This window comes from Salmo trutta, chromosome 15 (assembly GCF_901001165.1).
Source record: "Salmo trutta chromosome 15, fSalTru1.1, whole genome shotgun sequence".
In the NCBI taxonomy this organism is placed as follows: domain Eukaryota; kingdom Metazoa; phylum Chordata; class Actinopteri; order Salmoniformes; family Salmonidae; genus Salmo; species Salmo trutta.
Window position 1 is genome coordinate 28196099 of NC_042971.1, and position 18157 is coordinate 28214255.

The 18157-nt window shown below is 40.7% G+C and overlaps 1 protein-coding gene across 2 annotated transcripts in view; it reads left to right on the forward strand.

The window, feature by feature from the left end:
• Nucleotides 1-18157, forward strand: part of ddx10 (DEAD (Asp-Glu-Ala-Asp) box polypeptide 10) — a 70549-nt gene that overhangs the window by 26541 nt on the left and 25851 nt on the right. For both annotated transcript variants that reach the window (XM_029690833.1, XM_029690834.1), the window contains exons 14-15: nt 15728-15847; nt 16698-16868. In XM_029690833.1, the coding sequence (XP_029546693.1) occupies nt 15728-15847; nt 16698-16868 (291 nt within the window). The remainder of the gene's footprint in view (nt 1-15727; nt 15848-16697; nt 16869-18157) is intronic.

Genomic DNA, 18157 nt, shown 5'->3' on the forward strand with positions numbered 1-18157 from the left:
CCTCAGTTTGTCAGAGGATAGACTACAAGGTGTTGAACGTGTTCCCCAGGGATGCTGGCCCATGTTAACTCCAATGCTTCCCACAGTTATGTCAAATTGGCTGAATGTCCTTTGGGTGGTGGACCATTCTTGATACACACAGGAAACTGTTGAGCGTGAAAAACCCAGCAGGCTTGCCGTTCTTGACACAACCGGTACGCCTGGCACCTACTACCATACCCCATTCAAAGACACTTAAATCTTTTGTCTTGCCTGTTCACCCTCTGAATGGCACACATACACTATCCATGTCTCAGTTGTCTCAAGGCTTAAAAATCCTTCTTTAAACCTTCTCTTCATCTACAGGGTTTGAAGTGGATTTAACAAGTGACATCAATAAGGGCTTATCATTCACCTGGTCAGTCTATATCATGGAACGAGCAGGTGTTCATGTTTTGGACACTGTCTATTGATTGAAATGGCCACATTTACGTTAGATCATTAACAGTCAAACATTTATTTTTGTGCCATTTAATATGAAATGAATGGTTTTAATACAGGGATTTCTTGACCTGAATAAGTTAACGTTCCACATAAGAGTTAATGAATATCGAAGAGACTGTGAAACTCTGAAAGTTGCCCAAACTCTGAGAAACACCATATACTTTACCCCCAGCATGTGACAGTAATTAAGTTGTCACTGTCACGATCGCTGTCTGGACTCTATGGCTGGGAGTGCTTTTATCGCCTTCTCTATAGAGATCCGGATGACCTCACCCCTGTCACCCTAGCTTTTCAATCCGGCCGGCAGGGTCTGTTCCGCTCTGTTACCTCTGAGATGGTCATTGTACCCGGTGAAACAGAAAGCCCCCTCGCTACTGTCTTCTGTCCTGATCCTGTCCTAGAGGGTTTGGGAAGCTCCTTCAGGTAGAGGTGTTTCAATAATTATTGGTTGCCGTTGTGCCACGTTTTAAAGCTGCAATATGATGCTTTTTGGGCGACCTGACCAAATTCACATCATTACCATTGAAAGCAAGTCAAAGAAGCAGTAGATCTGTTCTATATGTGCTATTTCTATGCTCCCAGGTCTTAACTTTTGTTTGTCTTTTACTTTCGGTTTTGTTCTACAGCTTCAAACAGCTGGAAATACTATATTTTTGGTTTTGATAAGATATTTCACAGCGGTTTAGATGGTACAATGATTCTCTACACTATAGTTGCTTGTTTTGTCACACAAACTAAAATTAGAACAATTAGAATTTTAGCAACCAGGAAATGACAGAGTGATTCCTGCATAGTGCATCTTTAAATGATCAATAATGTAAATGACTTACTTGAATGTCTGCGATCTTCTGGCACAAGGTATAGAGCATATTCATACGCTACTAATTTGTCCCTTAAAGGGGAAGTTTGCTTTTATAACTAAATCTCTCTTTTGCATGTAAATGGCATGTTATAGAGGGTCCAGACACTTTGTTTTTTGTGATTTCACTTGTTTTTGAGAGACTTACCCCAACCAGCAATTCACTTCCTCAACCTTCTCTGTGCGTTATGGCGGTTCTGAAAAAACATGAACACATGCTCCAACAACACCCAAATAGGTCCTTTAGAAACAGAAACGCTCTCAGTACAGTGATGCAGGTCTTTAGATGTTGTGCACATGAAATTGTCATTCTGAAATGTATCCGCAGCGTATTCCATTTTGTGCAACTCAACCCGTTTCCTCTTTACAGCTGTTCCATTCTCCGTGTAGCCTGCTGCTAGAATGGACGGAGAGGTACTGCTCTAGTCGCAACAAAATGGAATATACAGTACATTCGGAAAGTATTCAGACCCCTTCACTTTTTCCATACCTTGTTGCGTTACATCCTTATTCTAAAATGAATTTAAAAAAAAAAATGTATAATCATCATCGATCTACAAACAATACCCCATAATGACAAAGTGAAAACAGGTTTTTAGAATTTTTTGCAAATATATTAAAAATAAAACTTTATTTACATAAGTATTCAGACCCTTTGCTATGAGACTCGAAATTTTGCTCCGGTGTATCCTGTTTCCATTGATCATCCTTGAGATGTTTCTACAACTTGATTGGGGCCCAGCTGTTAAATTCAATTGATTGGACATGATTTGGAAAGGCACACACCTGTCTATATAAGATCCCACAGTTGACAGTGCAAAAGGCACAAAAGGCATGACAGCCCGCTTGGAGTTTGCAAAAAGTTACCTAAAAGACTCTCGGACCATGAAACAAGATTATCTTGTCTGATGAAACCAAGATTGAACTCTTTGGCCTGAATGCCAAGTGTCACGTCTGGAGGAAACCTGGCACCATCCCTACGGTGAAGCATGTTGTTTTTCAGCGGCAGGGACTGGAGCTAAGGTTCACCTTCCAACAGGACAACGACCCTAAGCATACAGCCAAGACAACGGAGTGGCTTCGGGTCTGAATGTCCTTGAGTGGCCCAGCCAGAGCCCGGACTTGAACCCGATCGAACATCTCTGGAGAGACCTGAAAATGGCTGTGCAGCAACGCTCTCCATCCAACCTGACAGATCTTGAGAGAATCTGCAGAGAACAATGGGAGAACCTCCCCAAATACAGGTGAGCCAAGCTTGTAGCATCATACCCAAGAAGACTTGAGGCTGTAATCACTGCCAAAGGTGCTTCAACAATGTACTGAGTAAAGGGTCTGAATACTAATGTAAGTGTGTGTAAATTTGCAAACATTTCTAAGAACCTGTTTTTGCTTCTTTCGTTATGGGGTATTGTGTGTAGATTGATGGAAAAAATAATTTACCGTTATTTCCGGACTATTGAGCGCACCTGAATATAAGCCGCACCCACAGAATTTTTTTTCTTTTTATTTTGAACATAAATAAGCCGCACATGTCTATAAGCCGCAGGTGCCTACCGGTACATTGAAACAAATGAACTTTACACAGGCTTTAACGAAACACGGCTTGTAACTAAAATAAATAGGCTTTAACGAAACACGGCTTGTAACAAAAAATAAAAAATGAGCAGTAAAGCTTTAGTTGTCTTTTTGCACTGAGTCAATTCCTCACGCTGCTGTTTCCAACGTCTTATCATCGACTCATTAAGACCAAGCTCCCGTGCAGCAGCTCTATTTCCTTTTCCAACAGCCAGATCAATCGCCTTCAACTTGAAAGCTGCATCATATGCATTTCTCCGTGTCTTTGTCATGAGGGTGACAAAATGACTACCGTAATCAGAATGATGGGAAGTTTGAGAGCGCTCGATTTAATCTAAACAGTAAACAAAAAAGTTGTTTGACCTTAACCCGTTCGGCAATTTCATTGGTCTAATGAAAGCTTCATGCCGCCAAAAAACTGAGCACGTCACAGGATGGTTTTTTTTGAGAGAAAAAAATTGAAAGCGGGAAAAATCCATATATTAGCCGCGTCATTGTTTAAGCCGCGAGGTTCAAAGCGTGGGAAAAAAGTTGCGGCTTATAGTCCGGAAATTACGGTAATCCGTTTTTGAATAAAGGCTGTAATGTAACAAAGTGGAAAAAGTGAAGGGGTCTGAATACTTTCCGAATGCACTGTAATGTTGTGGATATACACAGAATTTCATTTGTATATTATCTAAAGACCTGCATCACTATACTGAGAGAGTTCCATTTCTTAAAGGACTATTTGGGTGTTTTTGAAGCCTTTGTTGATGTTTTTTCAGAGCCCGCATTCTACACAACGAGGATGAGGAAGTGAGTTGCTGATTAGGGTATGTTTCTCAAAAACAAGAGAAATTGCAAAAAAAAGTGTTAGGTCCCATCTATAACACCCCATTTATGTAAAAAAAAAAGTACAAATGTTTAAAAAAATAAAAAATTCTCTTAACTAAAAACATTAGGGTCAATCAGTGTTTTTCTGTCCATTCTATCATCGGATAAAGTAATATGAATAATTTTGGGGGGAATCACTAAACGTTAATAAGGCTTCCCGTTAATGCCATCGTTAATCTTCAGCTTCTGTCTTTGAGGTGGGGCTAGCCGTTCATAATAACACATCCCTCATTCCCAGGAGATGTCCTTTAAAATGCAGCTTTGTTAGGATGAGATTGATTGAAGCAATCGTGAGAGCAGCCCGCAATAACAATCTCAGGAGAGGACAGGAGCCTGTTGACAGTCCTCTGTCAAATGACACCTTTCATTGGGAACGCAATGCACTGCAATTCCATTATCCTAATTGCATCCTTGTCGTCCCCTCACCCTCATTTTGAAGAGACTGTTGAAACTGTCTCTTGACAAAAACAAATCCGTTGGACATCACCTTAAGGTTAAGGTCTATCGTACAGATGGTGTGCTAAAAGCTAATGATATAATAGGAAATGCTAGAATCATCTCTTTATCAAAGCCTATTGGTGTTTTTTCAGACACTAGAGCTTAATTTATTCTGAATATAGAAGTTTTATATACACTATATATACAAAAGTATGTGGACACCCCTATTTCTGCCGCTATCATTACTGACAGGTGTATTACATTCGAGCACACAGCCATGCAATCTCCAGAGACAAACATTAGCAGTAGAATGGCCTTACTAAAGAGCTCAGTGACTTTCAAAGTGGCACCGTCATAGGATGCTACCTTTCCAACAAGTCAGTTTGTGAAATTGATTGCAACACTCACTACCAAGTTCCAAACTGCTTCTGAAAGCAATGTCAGCACAAGAACTGTTCATCTGGATCTTCATGAAATGGGTTTCCATGGCTCAGCAGCCGCACACAAGCCTAAGATCACCATCCGCAATCCCAAGCGTTGGCTGGTGTGGTGTAAAGCTCGCCGCCATTGGACTCTGGAGCAATGGAAATATTTTCTCTTGAGTGATGAATCGCACTTCACCATCTGGAAGTCCATTGGACGAATCTGGGTTTGGTGGATGCCAGGAGAGCGCTACCTGCCCGAATGCATAGTGCCAACTGTAAGGTTTGGTGGAGGAGGAATTATGGTCTGGGGCTGTTTTTCATTGTTCGGGCTATGCCCCTTAGTTCCAGCGAAGGGAAATCTTAACTCTACACCATACAATGATGTTCTAGACGATTCTGTGCTTCCAACAGTTTGGGGTAGGCCCTTTCCTGTTTCAGCATGACAATGCCCCCGTGCACAAAGCAAGGTCCATACAGATAGTTTGTCGAGATTGGTGTGGAAGAGCATGACTGGCCTGAACAGAGCCCTGACCGCAACTCCATCAAACACCTTTGGGATGAATTGGAATGCCGACTGCAAACCAGGCCTAATCGCCCAACATCAGTGCCCGACCTCACTAATGCTCGTGACTGAATGGAAGCAAGTCCCAGCAGAAATGTTCCAAATTCTAGTGGAAATCCTTCCCAGAAGAGTGGAAGTTGTTATATCAGCAAAGGGGGACCAACTCCATATTAATGCCCATGATTTTAGAATGAGATGTTTGGGGGTGTCCACATACTTTTGGTCATGTAGTGTACCTTGACTATCGACCTTAGATGCCTTAAGGCTGGTGCATGCTGTGTTTTGCTTTCCGAGTAAGTGCTGTAGAGTTATTACTGTCAATTTGGCATTCGGCAAATGTGATGAAATAGTTTGACACTGAGCCTCAGGGAACTTTTTTTCTATTCAGAGGAATGCTAGTGTTAGATTAGGTTGCACCTCAGTTGTGTTAGTTCATTGCTGTCTTCCTCTCCTTTAAATCTATACTGAACAAAAATATAAACGCAACAATTTCAAAGATTTGACTGAGTTACAGTTCATAGATGGAAATCAGTCAATTGAAATAAACGTATTATTCGCTAAGCTATGGCGCAGCCATGGGTGAGCTTGGGAGGGCTTAGGCCCACCCACTTGGGAGCCATGTCCACCCACTGGGGAGCCAGGCCCAGCCAATCAGAATTACTTTTTCCCCACGAAAGGGCTTTAATAAAGACATATACTCCTCAGTCCCCCCCACCCCCAGATGATCCCGCAGGTGAAGAAGCAGGATGTGAAAGTCCTGGGCTGGCGTGGTTGTGAGACCTGTTGGACCTACTGCCAAATTTTCTAAACGACATTGGACGTGGCTTATGGTAGAGAAATTAACATTCAATTCTCTGGCAACAGCCGTATTGAACATTGCTGTCCACATTTTAGTGGTATTTATTGCCCCCAGCACAAGGTGCACCTGTGTAATGATCATGCTGTTTAATCAGCTTCTTAGTATGCCACACCTGTCAGGTGGATGTATTATTTTGGCTAAGGAGAAATGCTCACTAACAGGGTTGTAAACAAATGTGTGCACAAACAAAGATAATTTAAGCTTTTTGTGCACATGGAACATTTCTGGGATCTTTTATTTCGGCTCATGAAAAATGGGACCAACACTTCAATATACTAATGGGTAAAAGGATTAACTCAAACGATCAGACTATAGAGACTCCAACCATTGCATAATGCTAAGTCCTTTCAGGTTGTTTTGACGCCCCTGTACCCCCCTGTTGATAGTGGTGTTTGATCCGGCCCATTGATTGAAGGATTGTTTGGTTAATTGATTGATGAGCGTCTGATTCACACTCTCGTCGATTAATTTGCCCTCAGCCATTCATGTCAGAATGGGCAGCCTCGGCTGACAGGGAGAGGAATGCTCCTCAACACACAACTGTCCAGTGATGAAACAAGCAATAAATCACCCCTCTGCGAGATTTAACTTACCCTCTGCTTATGATATACTGTGTGTCTAAGCATCACATTTCATTGAGTCTTGTGGTTTCACCTGAATCATTGTTGAAGTTGGTTTGTTTGATGTCCTTGCCTAATGAAATTGTTAAATACGTACGAACATGCTAATGATTTTTTTTAAGCTAAGATTTTGTTCAACTTTGAAAGGCAGGACCTTTTTAGATTTGTGAGTTCCTTCGCTGCGACGACAGCTTGTCGACTCTAGCTGCTAAGCTCACATATCGCAAATTTCCATTATCGCTCCCATTCAAGAAGCCAACCTGCCAGCTTCCTAACCTTGAGAACATTTTAACATTTAAGATAAGAGCAACATGCACTGGGAAGTCCAAAGGTTGAGGAGAGCAGAGCAAATTGGTAAGACATGCTCTTCAATCGGGATAAAAATGTCTGAAATATAGATGGGGTAAGAACTGACTCTGTGGCCCCCCCATCTCCTTAAGTCTTTTCAAATGCGTACAGAAAGCCATGTGCCTTTGTGCAAACTGCTGCTATTGGATTCCTCCTCAAATAGTTTTTTTTCCTCAAGAATTTATTTTCGACAGGGCCCATCATTTTTTCATAAATGCAGTGCAATAACTTCACACCCAATGATATTTAATTGATTCAGAATCGCGGCGAGACTCTGCCTCCTGTGGGAAACGCTTATTAAACTGGGAGGGTTAGGAAATGAGGTCCTGAGGTGAGAATCCCAACGCCTTCCAATTAGATTCTCAGTGGGGAGATAAAAACTGGGGGAGGAGGGGGAGTGACATTTACTGGTTCGGTTTTGACAAGGGAGGTGGGACGGGGGGGTTGTTGTCTTGTACTGCTAATGATGTGCTGACCTCATTATGTTTATGAAGTGAATTTTGCAACAGGTTGAATGTTGGAAGTCTAATTCAGTAGTTGGCTGAATGAATGACCCCCCCCCCCGACATCTTTTCCTCTGCCACACATTATTGCATTGCTCCAGTAGTCTGCTAGTGTCCGTTGTTGTGCAGAGAAGTTCATTTTGTTCAGAACACTTGATGTGTCTTTTGAAAAGGGCTCTCGAAATTGATGGCACTACCTTCTGATGGCAGAATCTGGGTTTGTCAGCAGAACAAACTATAGAAATGTAATGGTTTGCTCTCTTATTTTCTGAGATGACTAAAGAGAACCTTCAATAGATGAATAGTATGAGTCATAGAAATATAATTAATAGAACTGGCTTGGAAGCGCTAACCCTGGCAATTTGACTGGGAAACTCATGGGTACACTCGCAATGGCCTGGTATTGTGATGAAATGATTTTCATGCTAATTTGGAATGTTCTATCAAGTGATGCTGGATTTCCATGGTAATGTGGGATGTTCATTCAAATTATGCTTACTGATGTGGCTCATGCAATGGAATGTATTTGTTGTAATGTCAGTTGAGTTGACCCAACTGATTGAAGAGTACAATTTCTGCTTTTAGTTCCTGGCTTGGGTACACTGAAAATGGCTGCCAGTCCACCCATTATCGCGTCATTGAGTTGGGACGTCCGTTCTATTAATTCTTTCATTCTATTTCTATTGAGAAAATTAACAATTCTCCTTCGTTTGGTTGGGGGAAATCTAATATCTTTCGGTATGACAAGGCATCCCAGCATAATAGCCAACAATTTAGTGGGCTGTTTTAAAGAAATTTACCTCCACATGTTTTTTAATCACGTTTTTCTCTCTAACAAAAGCTCACATCAGTTATTCCTAATTGAAGATGGCGATCTATGTCCCCAAGGGAGGAATTACATTTATTGAACCATAAAATGCACCACCTTGCCAATTGGACCCCAAATACATCAATATATGGTTTAGTGAGAACGCCTACATAAATTGTGTGGTAGAAATTCTGAAAGCTGGCCATTGAGGCAGCGCCTTGTAGCCCTAGGTCATTCTGAAGTGAAAAATTGTTTCTTAACATAAATATTGCATGTCAGATTATTATCTTCTGAGTGCCAGCTCAGCAGAGTCTACTGCTGGTTCGTCAAGTCATATTCCAAGGGTTTGATTAAGACCCTAGGCAAAGTGCCCTCTATCGCTCTGGATATGGAGGACATTCTTTGGAATGTGTCAAGGAAAGTTGATTTACCCTCCTGCTTTGACTACATCGACAACATCGTTTGTTCACACGGAATCATTCCTAGGGGATAATCACTGTCGCGAAACGCCAATTCGGGAGTGAAAGATGTTCATCAGATTCCCTTTGTTTATGTTATTGCCTAGTGTCCTTGTCAACCGCTTAACCAGAGATCTAAATCTGGGCAAACATTGGAACGCTGTACAGCCGACAGGTTGTATTTAGGCCAGATTTCAATTGCTCCTCTAATTAGAAATGTGTTCATTTCTTGAATAATAATGAACAAGTTGAGGAACTAACCTTTCATTGAGTTGTATTATTTTCCAGAGCCCGGAGTTAATTATCCTTTTTATACCATGGCTATCATTTAACACATTTGCAGGTACAAATGTTTTCAACATCCACAGAAGTAGCTAGCAAGTTTTAATTGTGACAGTAGTTGCCTTGGTAACCAAACAAGACTTATTAGTTTTAAAGTTACTTTCCTGCAATTCTACACAACTTTCCATGATTCATGCCATGGGAAGGAGAAAATGTTGTAGCAATTTTATAGCTAATTTCTTGCAATTCTACACATTTTTCCATGATTCATGCCATGTTAATATATCTGATTGAGAGTGACTAACAAAATCACAAGGGTTCCTGAATGGGGGCCCCTGGAGGTCAGGGCCGCTGGGCGCACATTCGGGCATGATAGCAGGCTAGAATAACTTACCAATCAAACCATCTTTTTGCTGACATGGCTAATTGAGCTACTGTCAGGGACTGACATAACAAGAGAGAAACTGCTGATGCACAATCAAATATGGCACCTTGTGTATTCTACTATTCTAACTCTCAACAGGAAGTTGAGACCCCGACTGACGGATAATTTATTTATCTACAGTGCATTCTGAAAGTATTTAGACCCCCTTCACTTTTTCTACATTTTGTTACGTTACAGCATTATTCTGAAATTGATTCATTGTTTTTTTCCCTCATCAATCTACACACAATACCTCATAATGACAGTGAGAAAAGGTTTTTAGAAATATTTGCAAATGTATTAAAGATTAAAAAACGTTACTTACAGAAGTATTCAGACCCTTTGCTATGAGACTCAAAATTGAGCTCAGGTGCATCCTGTTTCCATTTATCATCCTTGAGATGTTTCTACAACTTGATTGGAGTCCACCTGTGGTAAATTCAATTGATTGGACTTGATTTGGAAAGGCACACACCTGTCTATATAAGTTCCCACAGTTGACATTGCATGTCAGAGCAAAAACCAAGCCATGAGGTCGAAGGAATTGTCCTTAGAATTATGTTGAGGCACAGATCTGGGGAAGGGTATCTAACATTTCTGCAGCATTGAAGGTCCCCAAGAACACACCTCCATCAAGAAGTTTGGCACCACCAAGACTCTTCCTAGAGCTGGCCGCCTGGCCAAACTGAGCAATCTGGAGAGAAGGGCCTTGGTCAGGGAGGTGACCAAGAACCTGATGGTCACTTGACTGAGCTCCAGAGTTCCTCTGTGGAGATCATCAATCAGGCCTTTATGGTAGAGTGGCCAGATGGAATCCACTCCTCAGTAAAAGGCACATGACAGCCCACTTGGAGTTTGCCAAAAGGAACCTAAAGGACTCTCTGGTCTGATGAAACCAAGATTGAACTCTTTGGCCTGAATGCCAAGCGTCACTTCTGGAGGAAACCTCTCACAGTCCCTACGGTGAAGCATGGTGGTGGCAGCATCATGCCGTGGGGATGTTTTTCAGCGGCAGGGACTGGGAGACTAGGGAAAGATGAAAGGAGCAAAGTACAGATATCCTTGACGAAAACCTGCTCCAGAGCTCTCAAGACTTCAGGCTGGGGCAAAGGTTCACCTTCCAACAAGACAACGACCCTAAGCACACAGCCAAGACAACACAGGAGTGGCTTCGGTACAGGTCTCGGAATGTCCTTGATTGGCCCAGCTAGAGCCTGGACTTGAACCCGATCAATCGTCTCTGGAGAGACCTGAAAATAGTTGTGCAGCGACGCCCACCATCCAACCTGAGAGCGCTTGAGAGGATCTGCAGAGAAGAATGGGAGAACTCCCCAAAAATAGGTGTGCCAAGTAGAGGTCGACTGATTAATCGTAATGGCCGATTTAATTAGGGCCGATTTTCAAGTTTTCATAACAATCGGTAATCGGAATTTTTGGACACCGATTAAATTTTTTTATATATATTTTATTAAATTTTTTTATGTATTTTTTAAAAACCTTTTATTTAACTAGGCAAGTCAGTTAAGAACACATTCTTATTTTCAATGACTTCCTAGGAACGGTGGGTTAACTGCCTTGTTCAGGGGCAGAGCGACAGATTTTTACCTTGTCAGCTCGGGGATTCAATCTTGCAACCTTACGGTTAACTAGTCCAACGCTCTAACCACCTGCTTTACATTGCACTCCACGAGGAGCCTGCCTGTTACGCGAATGCAGTAAGAAGCCAAGGTAAGTTGCTAGCTAGCGTTAAACTTATCTTATAAAAAAACAATGAATCAATCATAATCACTAGTTAACTACACATGGTTGATGATATTACTAGTTTATCTAGCCTGTCCTGTGTTGCATATAATCGATGCGGTGCACATTCGCGAAAAAGGACTCGTTGCTCCAACGTGTACCTAACCATAAACATCAATGTCTTTCTTAAAATCAATACACAAGTATATATTTTTAAACCTGCATATTTAGTTAATATTGCCTGCTAACATGAATTTATTTTAACTAGGGAAAATGTGTCACCCCTTGCAACAGAGTCAGGGTATATGCAGCAGTTTGGGCAGCCTGGCTCGTTGCGAACTGTGTGAAGACTATTTCTTCCTAACAAAGACAGCCAACTTCGCCAAACGGGGGATGATTTAACAAAAGCGCATTTGCGAAAATAGCACAAACGTTGCATGACTGTACCTAACCATAAACATCAATGCCTTTCTTAAAATCAATACACAGAAGTATATATTTTTAAACCTTCATATTCAGCTAAAAGAAATACAGGTTAGCAGGCAATATTAACCAGGTGAAATTGTCACTTCTCTTGCGTTCATTGCACGCAGAGTCAGGGTATATGCAACAGTTTGGGCCGCCTGGCTCGTTGCGAACTAATTTGCCAGAATTTATGTGATTATGACATAACATTGAAGGTTGTGCAATGTAACAGGAATATTTAGACTTAAGGATGCCACCTGTTAGATAAAATACGGAACGTATTTCACAAAGAAAAAAAAAACGTTTTGTTTTCGAGATGGTAGTTTCCAGATTCTACCATATTAATGCCCCCGGCTCGTATTTCTGTGTGTTTATTATATTATAATTAAGTCTATGATTTGATAGAGCAGTCTGACTGAGCGGTGGTAGGCACTAGCAGGCTCGTAAGCATTCATTCAAACAGCTCTTTCGTGCATTTTACCAGCAGCTCTTCGCAATTTTACATTTACATTTTAGTCATTAAGCAGACGCTCTTATCCAGAGCCACTTACTGTAGTGAATGCATACGTTTGATACTTTTTTTTCAGCATTGCGCTGTTTATGACTTCAAGCCTATGAACTCCCAAGATTAGGCTGGTGTAACCGATGTGAAATGGCTAGCTAGTTAGCGGGGTGTGCGCTAATAGCGTTTCAAACGTCACTCGCTCTGAGACTTGGAGTAGTTGTTCCCCTTGATCTACATGGGTAACGCTGCTTCGAGGGTGGCTGTTGTCGATGTGTTCCTGGTTCGAGCCCAGGTAGGAGCGAGGAGAGGGACGGAAGCTATACTGTTACACTGGCAATACTAAAGTGCCTATAAGAACATCCAATAGTCAAAGGTATATGAAATACAAATCGTATAGAGAGATAGTCCTATAATAACTACAACCTAAACCTTCTTACCTGGGAATATTGAAGACTCGTGTTAAAAAGAACCACCAGCTTTCATATGTTCTCATGTTCTGAGCAAGGAACTTAAACGTTAGCTTTTTTACACGGCACATATTGCACTTTTACTTTCTTCTCCAACACTTTGTTTTTGCATTATTTAAACCAAATTGAACATATTTCATTATTTATTTGAGACTAAATTGATAGTATTTATGTATTATATTAAGTTAAAATAAGTGTCCATTCAGCATTGTTGTAATTGTCATTATTACAAATGAAATATCCAACAAAAAAAAATATTTTATTTTTATGTATTAATTTATACACATGTTTTTAAATTAAAATCGGCCAATTAATCGGTATCGGCCTTTTTGGTCCTCCAATAAATCGGTATCGGAGTTGAAAAATCATAAATCGGTCGACCTCTAATGGGGACACCTATACATTTGGCAGCCAGTTACCAGTGTGGTCCAGACAGGACATTGAAATATATTCACGCATACAATAAAACCCAGGCTTCTGTCATAAGAGTCAATTCAACTTGAAAAAATTAATGACGGGACATTTAGGAAAAACGAATCCTGTGTGAATCGTCCTCTGGAATAACACATATTTGGATAACAATTACAAAACCAACCTTTCTAGTAATTGATTTTAATGATGTATTATATTAAGTTAAAATAAGTATTCATTCAGTATTGTTGTAATTGTCATTATTACAAAAACATTTTTAAAAATCGGCCGATTTAACCGTTATCGTTTTTTTTTGGTCCTCCAATAATTGGTATCGGCGTTGAAAAATCATAATCGGTCGACCTCTAGTGCCAAGCTTGTAGCGTCATACTCAAGACTTGTCTGTAATCGCTGTCAAACGTGCTTCAACAAAGTACTGAGTAAAGGTTCTGAATACTTATGTAAATGTAGTATTTCATTTATTTTTATACATTTGCTAAAAATTTAATTGTGTTTGAGGGGGGGGGGCAATTTATTCTGTTTTAAAATAAGGCTGTGTCTGAATGCTTTCCGAATGCACTGTATATACAGTACTAGTCAAGTTTGGACACCTATTTTTACTATTTTCTACTTTGTAAAATAATAGTGAAGACATCAAAACTATGAAATAACACATATGGAGTCATGTTTTAACAAAGTGTTCAACAAATTAAAATATATTTGAGATTCTTCAAAGTAGCCACCCTTTGCCTTGATGACAGATTTGCACACTCTTGGTATTCTCTTAACCAGCTTCACCTGGAATGCTCTTCCAACAGTCTTGGAGTTCCCACATATGCAGCATATTATAGTCCCACTAAGGGCAAACCAGATGGGATGGCGTGTTGCTGTGGTAGCCATGCTGGTTAAGTGTGCCTTGAATTCTAAATAAATCACAAACCGTGTCACCAGCAAAGCACCATCACACCACCACCTCCATGCTTCACGGTGGGAACCACACATGCAGAGATCCTCCATTCCCCTACTCTGCGTCTCACAAAGACACAGCGTTTGGAACAGAAATCGCAAATTTGGACTCATCAGACAAAATAACAGATTTCCACCGGTCTAATGTCCATTGCTCGCGTTTCTTGGCTCAAGCAAGTCTCTTCTTATTGGTGTCCTTGTAGTGGTTTATTTGCAGCAATTCGACCATGATCGCCTGATTCATGCAGTCTCCTCTGAACAGTTGATGTTGAGATGTGTTGGTCACTTGAACTCTGAAGAATTTATTTGGGCTGCAATCTGAGGTGCAGTTATTTTGCTGGTTTTTGAGGCTGATAATTCTAATGAACTTATCCTCTGCAGCAGAGGTAACTCTGTCTTCCTTTCCTGTGGCGGTCCTCATGAGCCAATTTTATCCTAGCGCTTGATGGTTTTTGCAACTGCACTTGAAGAAATTTTAACATTTCTGACCTTCATGTGTGAAAGTAACTGTTTCTCTTTGCTTATTTGAGCTGTTCTTGCCATAATATGGCCGTATTCGGTAAATCAACCCTTCCTTGTCACAGCACAACTGATTGGCTCAAACGCATTAAGAAGTAAAGACATTCTAAAAATGTACTTTTAACAAGGCACACCTGTTAATTTAAATGCATTCCAGTGACTACCTCATGAAGCTGGTTGAGAGAATGCCAAGTGTGCAAAGCTGTCAAGGCAAAGGGTGGCTACTTTGAAGAATCTCAAATCTAAAATATATTTGATTTAACACTTTTTTGGTTACTACATGATTCCATAGATTTTATTTCATAGTTTGTCTTCTATTATCCTACAATGTAGAAAATCGTAAAAATAAAAACCCTTGAATGAGGTGTCCAAACCTTTGACTTGTACTGTATATACTTTTTTTACTCAGACATGTCCGAGACTCACTTTGAGAGAGTAGGCTGCTGCTGTAGTGTACCACTGACCTTCGTCTTGATTCCTACCTCAGAAGATAGGCCAGTTGCCCTGTAAATTGTTTGACATAATTTGTTAAGAACTAAACTATTTACTACCAATAGAGATGGCAAAACTGCACTCTGTCAGGGGCTGGGAAATGCATTTTGTTGCACAGTTAGGCAAAAAAATCCGCTGAGGCAATGTGTGGACAGTCCTAGTGGCTCTCTGTAAAGATGCTTAGTTTGTCTTGGTCAGCATTCCTGAGTCTCCCGTCTTAACCTGCTGACATAATGGCAAAGTTGTCTAGCAACCTGTAGCCAGGAGTAGCAGGGACTGAGTGTTTCAGGCAGGGAAGTCAACATGATCAATATTATGAGGTGTTACATTAGCAGTTTAAATTGTGTTAGGTTTATTTAAGCAATAAGGCCTGATGGGCGGTGGTATATAACCAGTATACCACGGCTAAGGGCTGTGTCCAGGCACTCTGCTTTGCGTCGTGGTTAAGAAGAGCCCTTAGCAGTGGTATATTGGCCGTATATCACAAACCCATGGTCCCTTATTGCTATTATAAAGTGGTTACCAACGTAATTAGTGCAGTAAAAATGTGTTTTGTCATAGGCCAATCAGCATTCAGGGCTCGCACCACCCAGTTTATAAATGTAAATATATGCAGCATTGTTATCATTTCCCCTCTCATTACAGGAAACTGACAGTAACACCATTAAGAAAACAGAAAAAGAGACCAAGTTCAAGGAGGCCAAGAAAGTCCTGAAGAGAAACTTCCAAGTCAACACCAAATTAGTCTTCACTGAAGAGGGACAGGTTTGTCCAAACATTTTTCTACATTCCATTTTATTTTGAGTCAGATCCAGTAATACCATTTTTTGGCTTCAGGCTCTGCATCAGCTAAATGAGAGAACCAGTTTGTTTACAGGCAATTCCACGCTAACGGATTTACACTTTGATTTTTCACTTTAAAATGTCTGCCAAACAAAAACCAGGGATTTTAAAGTTTAACAAAACATCCAACTCTATGCACAATGACTACTTTGTGCAAATTATTCAATCATTTGTATTAATAAAACGTGCAGATACAAAGTTTGGTAACAGAATAAAACTGCGGGAGATTTTACTGTAATTCTGTTACCAAATGTTGCATCTGCACAGTTTTTCCAGTTATTGTTTAATTTCTTTATTAATTACGGTAAAATCTTCCTCTCTTTTATTCTGTTACCAATCTTTGTATCTGTACAGTTCTTCCTATAAATGTTTTTTTGTAAAATTCTGTGGAACATAAAAGTAGTCCTTATGCATAGAGTTTTGTTAAACTTTGAAATCAATGGTTTTTCATTGGTATACATTTTAAAGTTACAATTCTGAGTCTCAGCGTAATTCCTTCACCATCACTAACATCATTCAGAGAAAATTAGATGGCACCTGTGATTTTTAGTTGTGTTGCCTCTATTGATGCCCAGCCAGCTGCAAATGTAATTAAGGAAACTAAAACGTGTGTATGTGTGTTGTTGTATGCCCTCTTTTATGTGTGCGTTTGTGTGTGGGTAAATGTTTTTGTGTGTGCATATGTGTTGATTCCTATCCAGCTTAAAATGAGATGGCACCATTGCAGTGTTGTGATTTAACTCTGTGTTCGTCTGTGCCCCTCGCTCTCCAGATGGTGCAGCAATGGCCCCCGCTCCAGAGGACGGCCGTGCCAGCCACAGAGGGGGAGGAGGATGATTGCACGTCAGGCATCAATGTGGAGGAGGCCAGAGAGAGGCTGCGTCGAGAGGACCAGGAGTATGACAAGCTGGAGTACAGACGTAAAGTCAAAGAGAAACACAGGGTAAGACTGTAGTACAATCATTACGTTAAACAAACACACAGGTGAAGACTGCCGCACAGCCGTCAAAGGTCAGTCAAAACAAATGCATCACATCAAGCAGAAAAAGCAGGCCAAACTGTGGACGGGCAATGACAGAAGCAGAAACACAGGGTAAGACTAGTGCAGTCACCGCGTCAAACGGTTGCTTCACAAGCCCATACAGCAGCCTCGGGCAGGAGAAGGTTAGTCGATTATTTCCCTGCATCAGTTGGGAAGGCAGCATTTGATCCTAATGGTGATCCTCCTGCACTGAAGAGAGGGGGGGGAGCCTTGACAATGAAGTAGTACAAACTGCATAATCATAATGTACATGACATAATATATTCCTGTATTGTTACTGCTGCAAGGTCCCTTATGGTACCTTAGCACCTGGTTGGATGTTTATACGAATCGCTGTCAACGAGGCCAGTTAAATGCTCTAACTTAATCTCCCCACTCTGCACCCAGCAGGTACTGTATGAAAAATAAATGTCACAGCTGTGACACGTGCACACTCACACATACGCATATATATATATGTACACACACACACGCCCCGAGGTTATAACCTCAGTGATTGAGGACAGGCATGGGCCAGATGGGTCTCTGGAATGACTTGAAGCAGCTGTTGGAGCTGCACAGTATCAGTGGGGACCAGATGAAAGGGAAGGCAAGACCAAGCCTTCAATGTGCTTCCAAATGGGCTCTGCACATTAAATTCAATAACCTGTTAGATTAGGGCAGAAAAACTTATCAGAAACTAGGTGGTCTTTATAGTCCTTGTATTGGGCTTCATGTTTGTTTATTTATATATATATATATATATATATATATATATATATATATATATATATATATATATATATATATATATATATATATATATATATATATATATATATATATATATAATCAATAAACATGATTGATATAATTGCCTTTTTTAGCCTTTATGTATAACAAGGTCAAAATGTAAGCGACAAAAAAAAAACGTCTCAGTTCCACTGCAGTAAAAGCTCAAGAATGTGGGCTAGTACAGTACTGGGGCTCAAACTCTGATGTGAGTGTTCTAGATTTGCCCAGAGGAGAAGGCAAAGCCTGTCCTGCTGCACCCGTCCCTCCCACTCCAGGTTCTATTTTTAATCCCATATATAGTATATCGCAGGTTGAAACCTAAATGGAAATAACAGACATGTCTGAGTCTGGCACACAGCTTGGGAGCCCACAGGCAGGCGGGGAGATTAGGTTCAGTTAATATTTTCCAGAGCGAG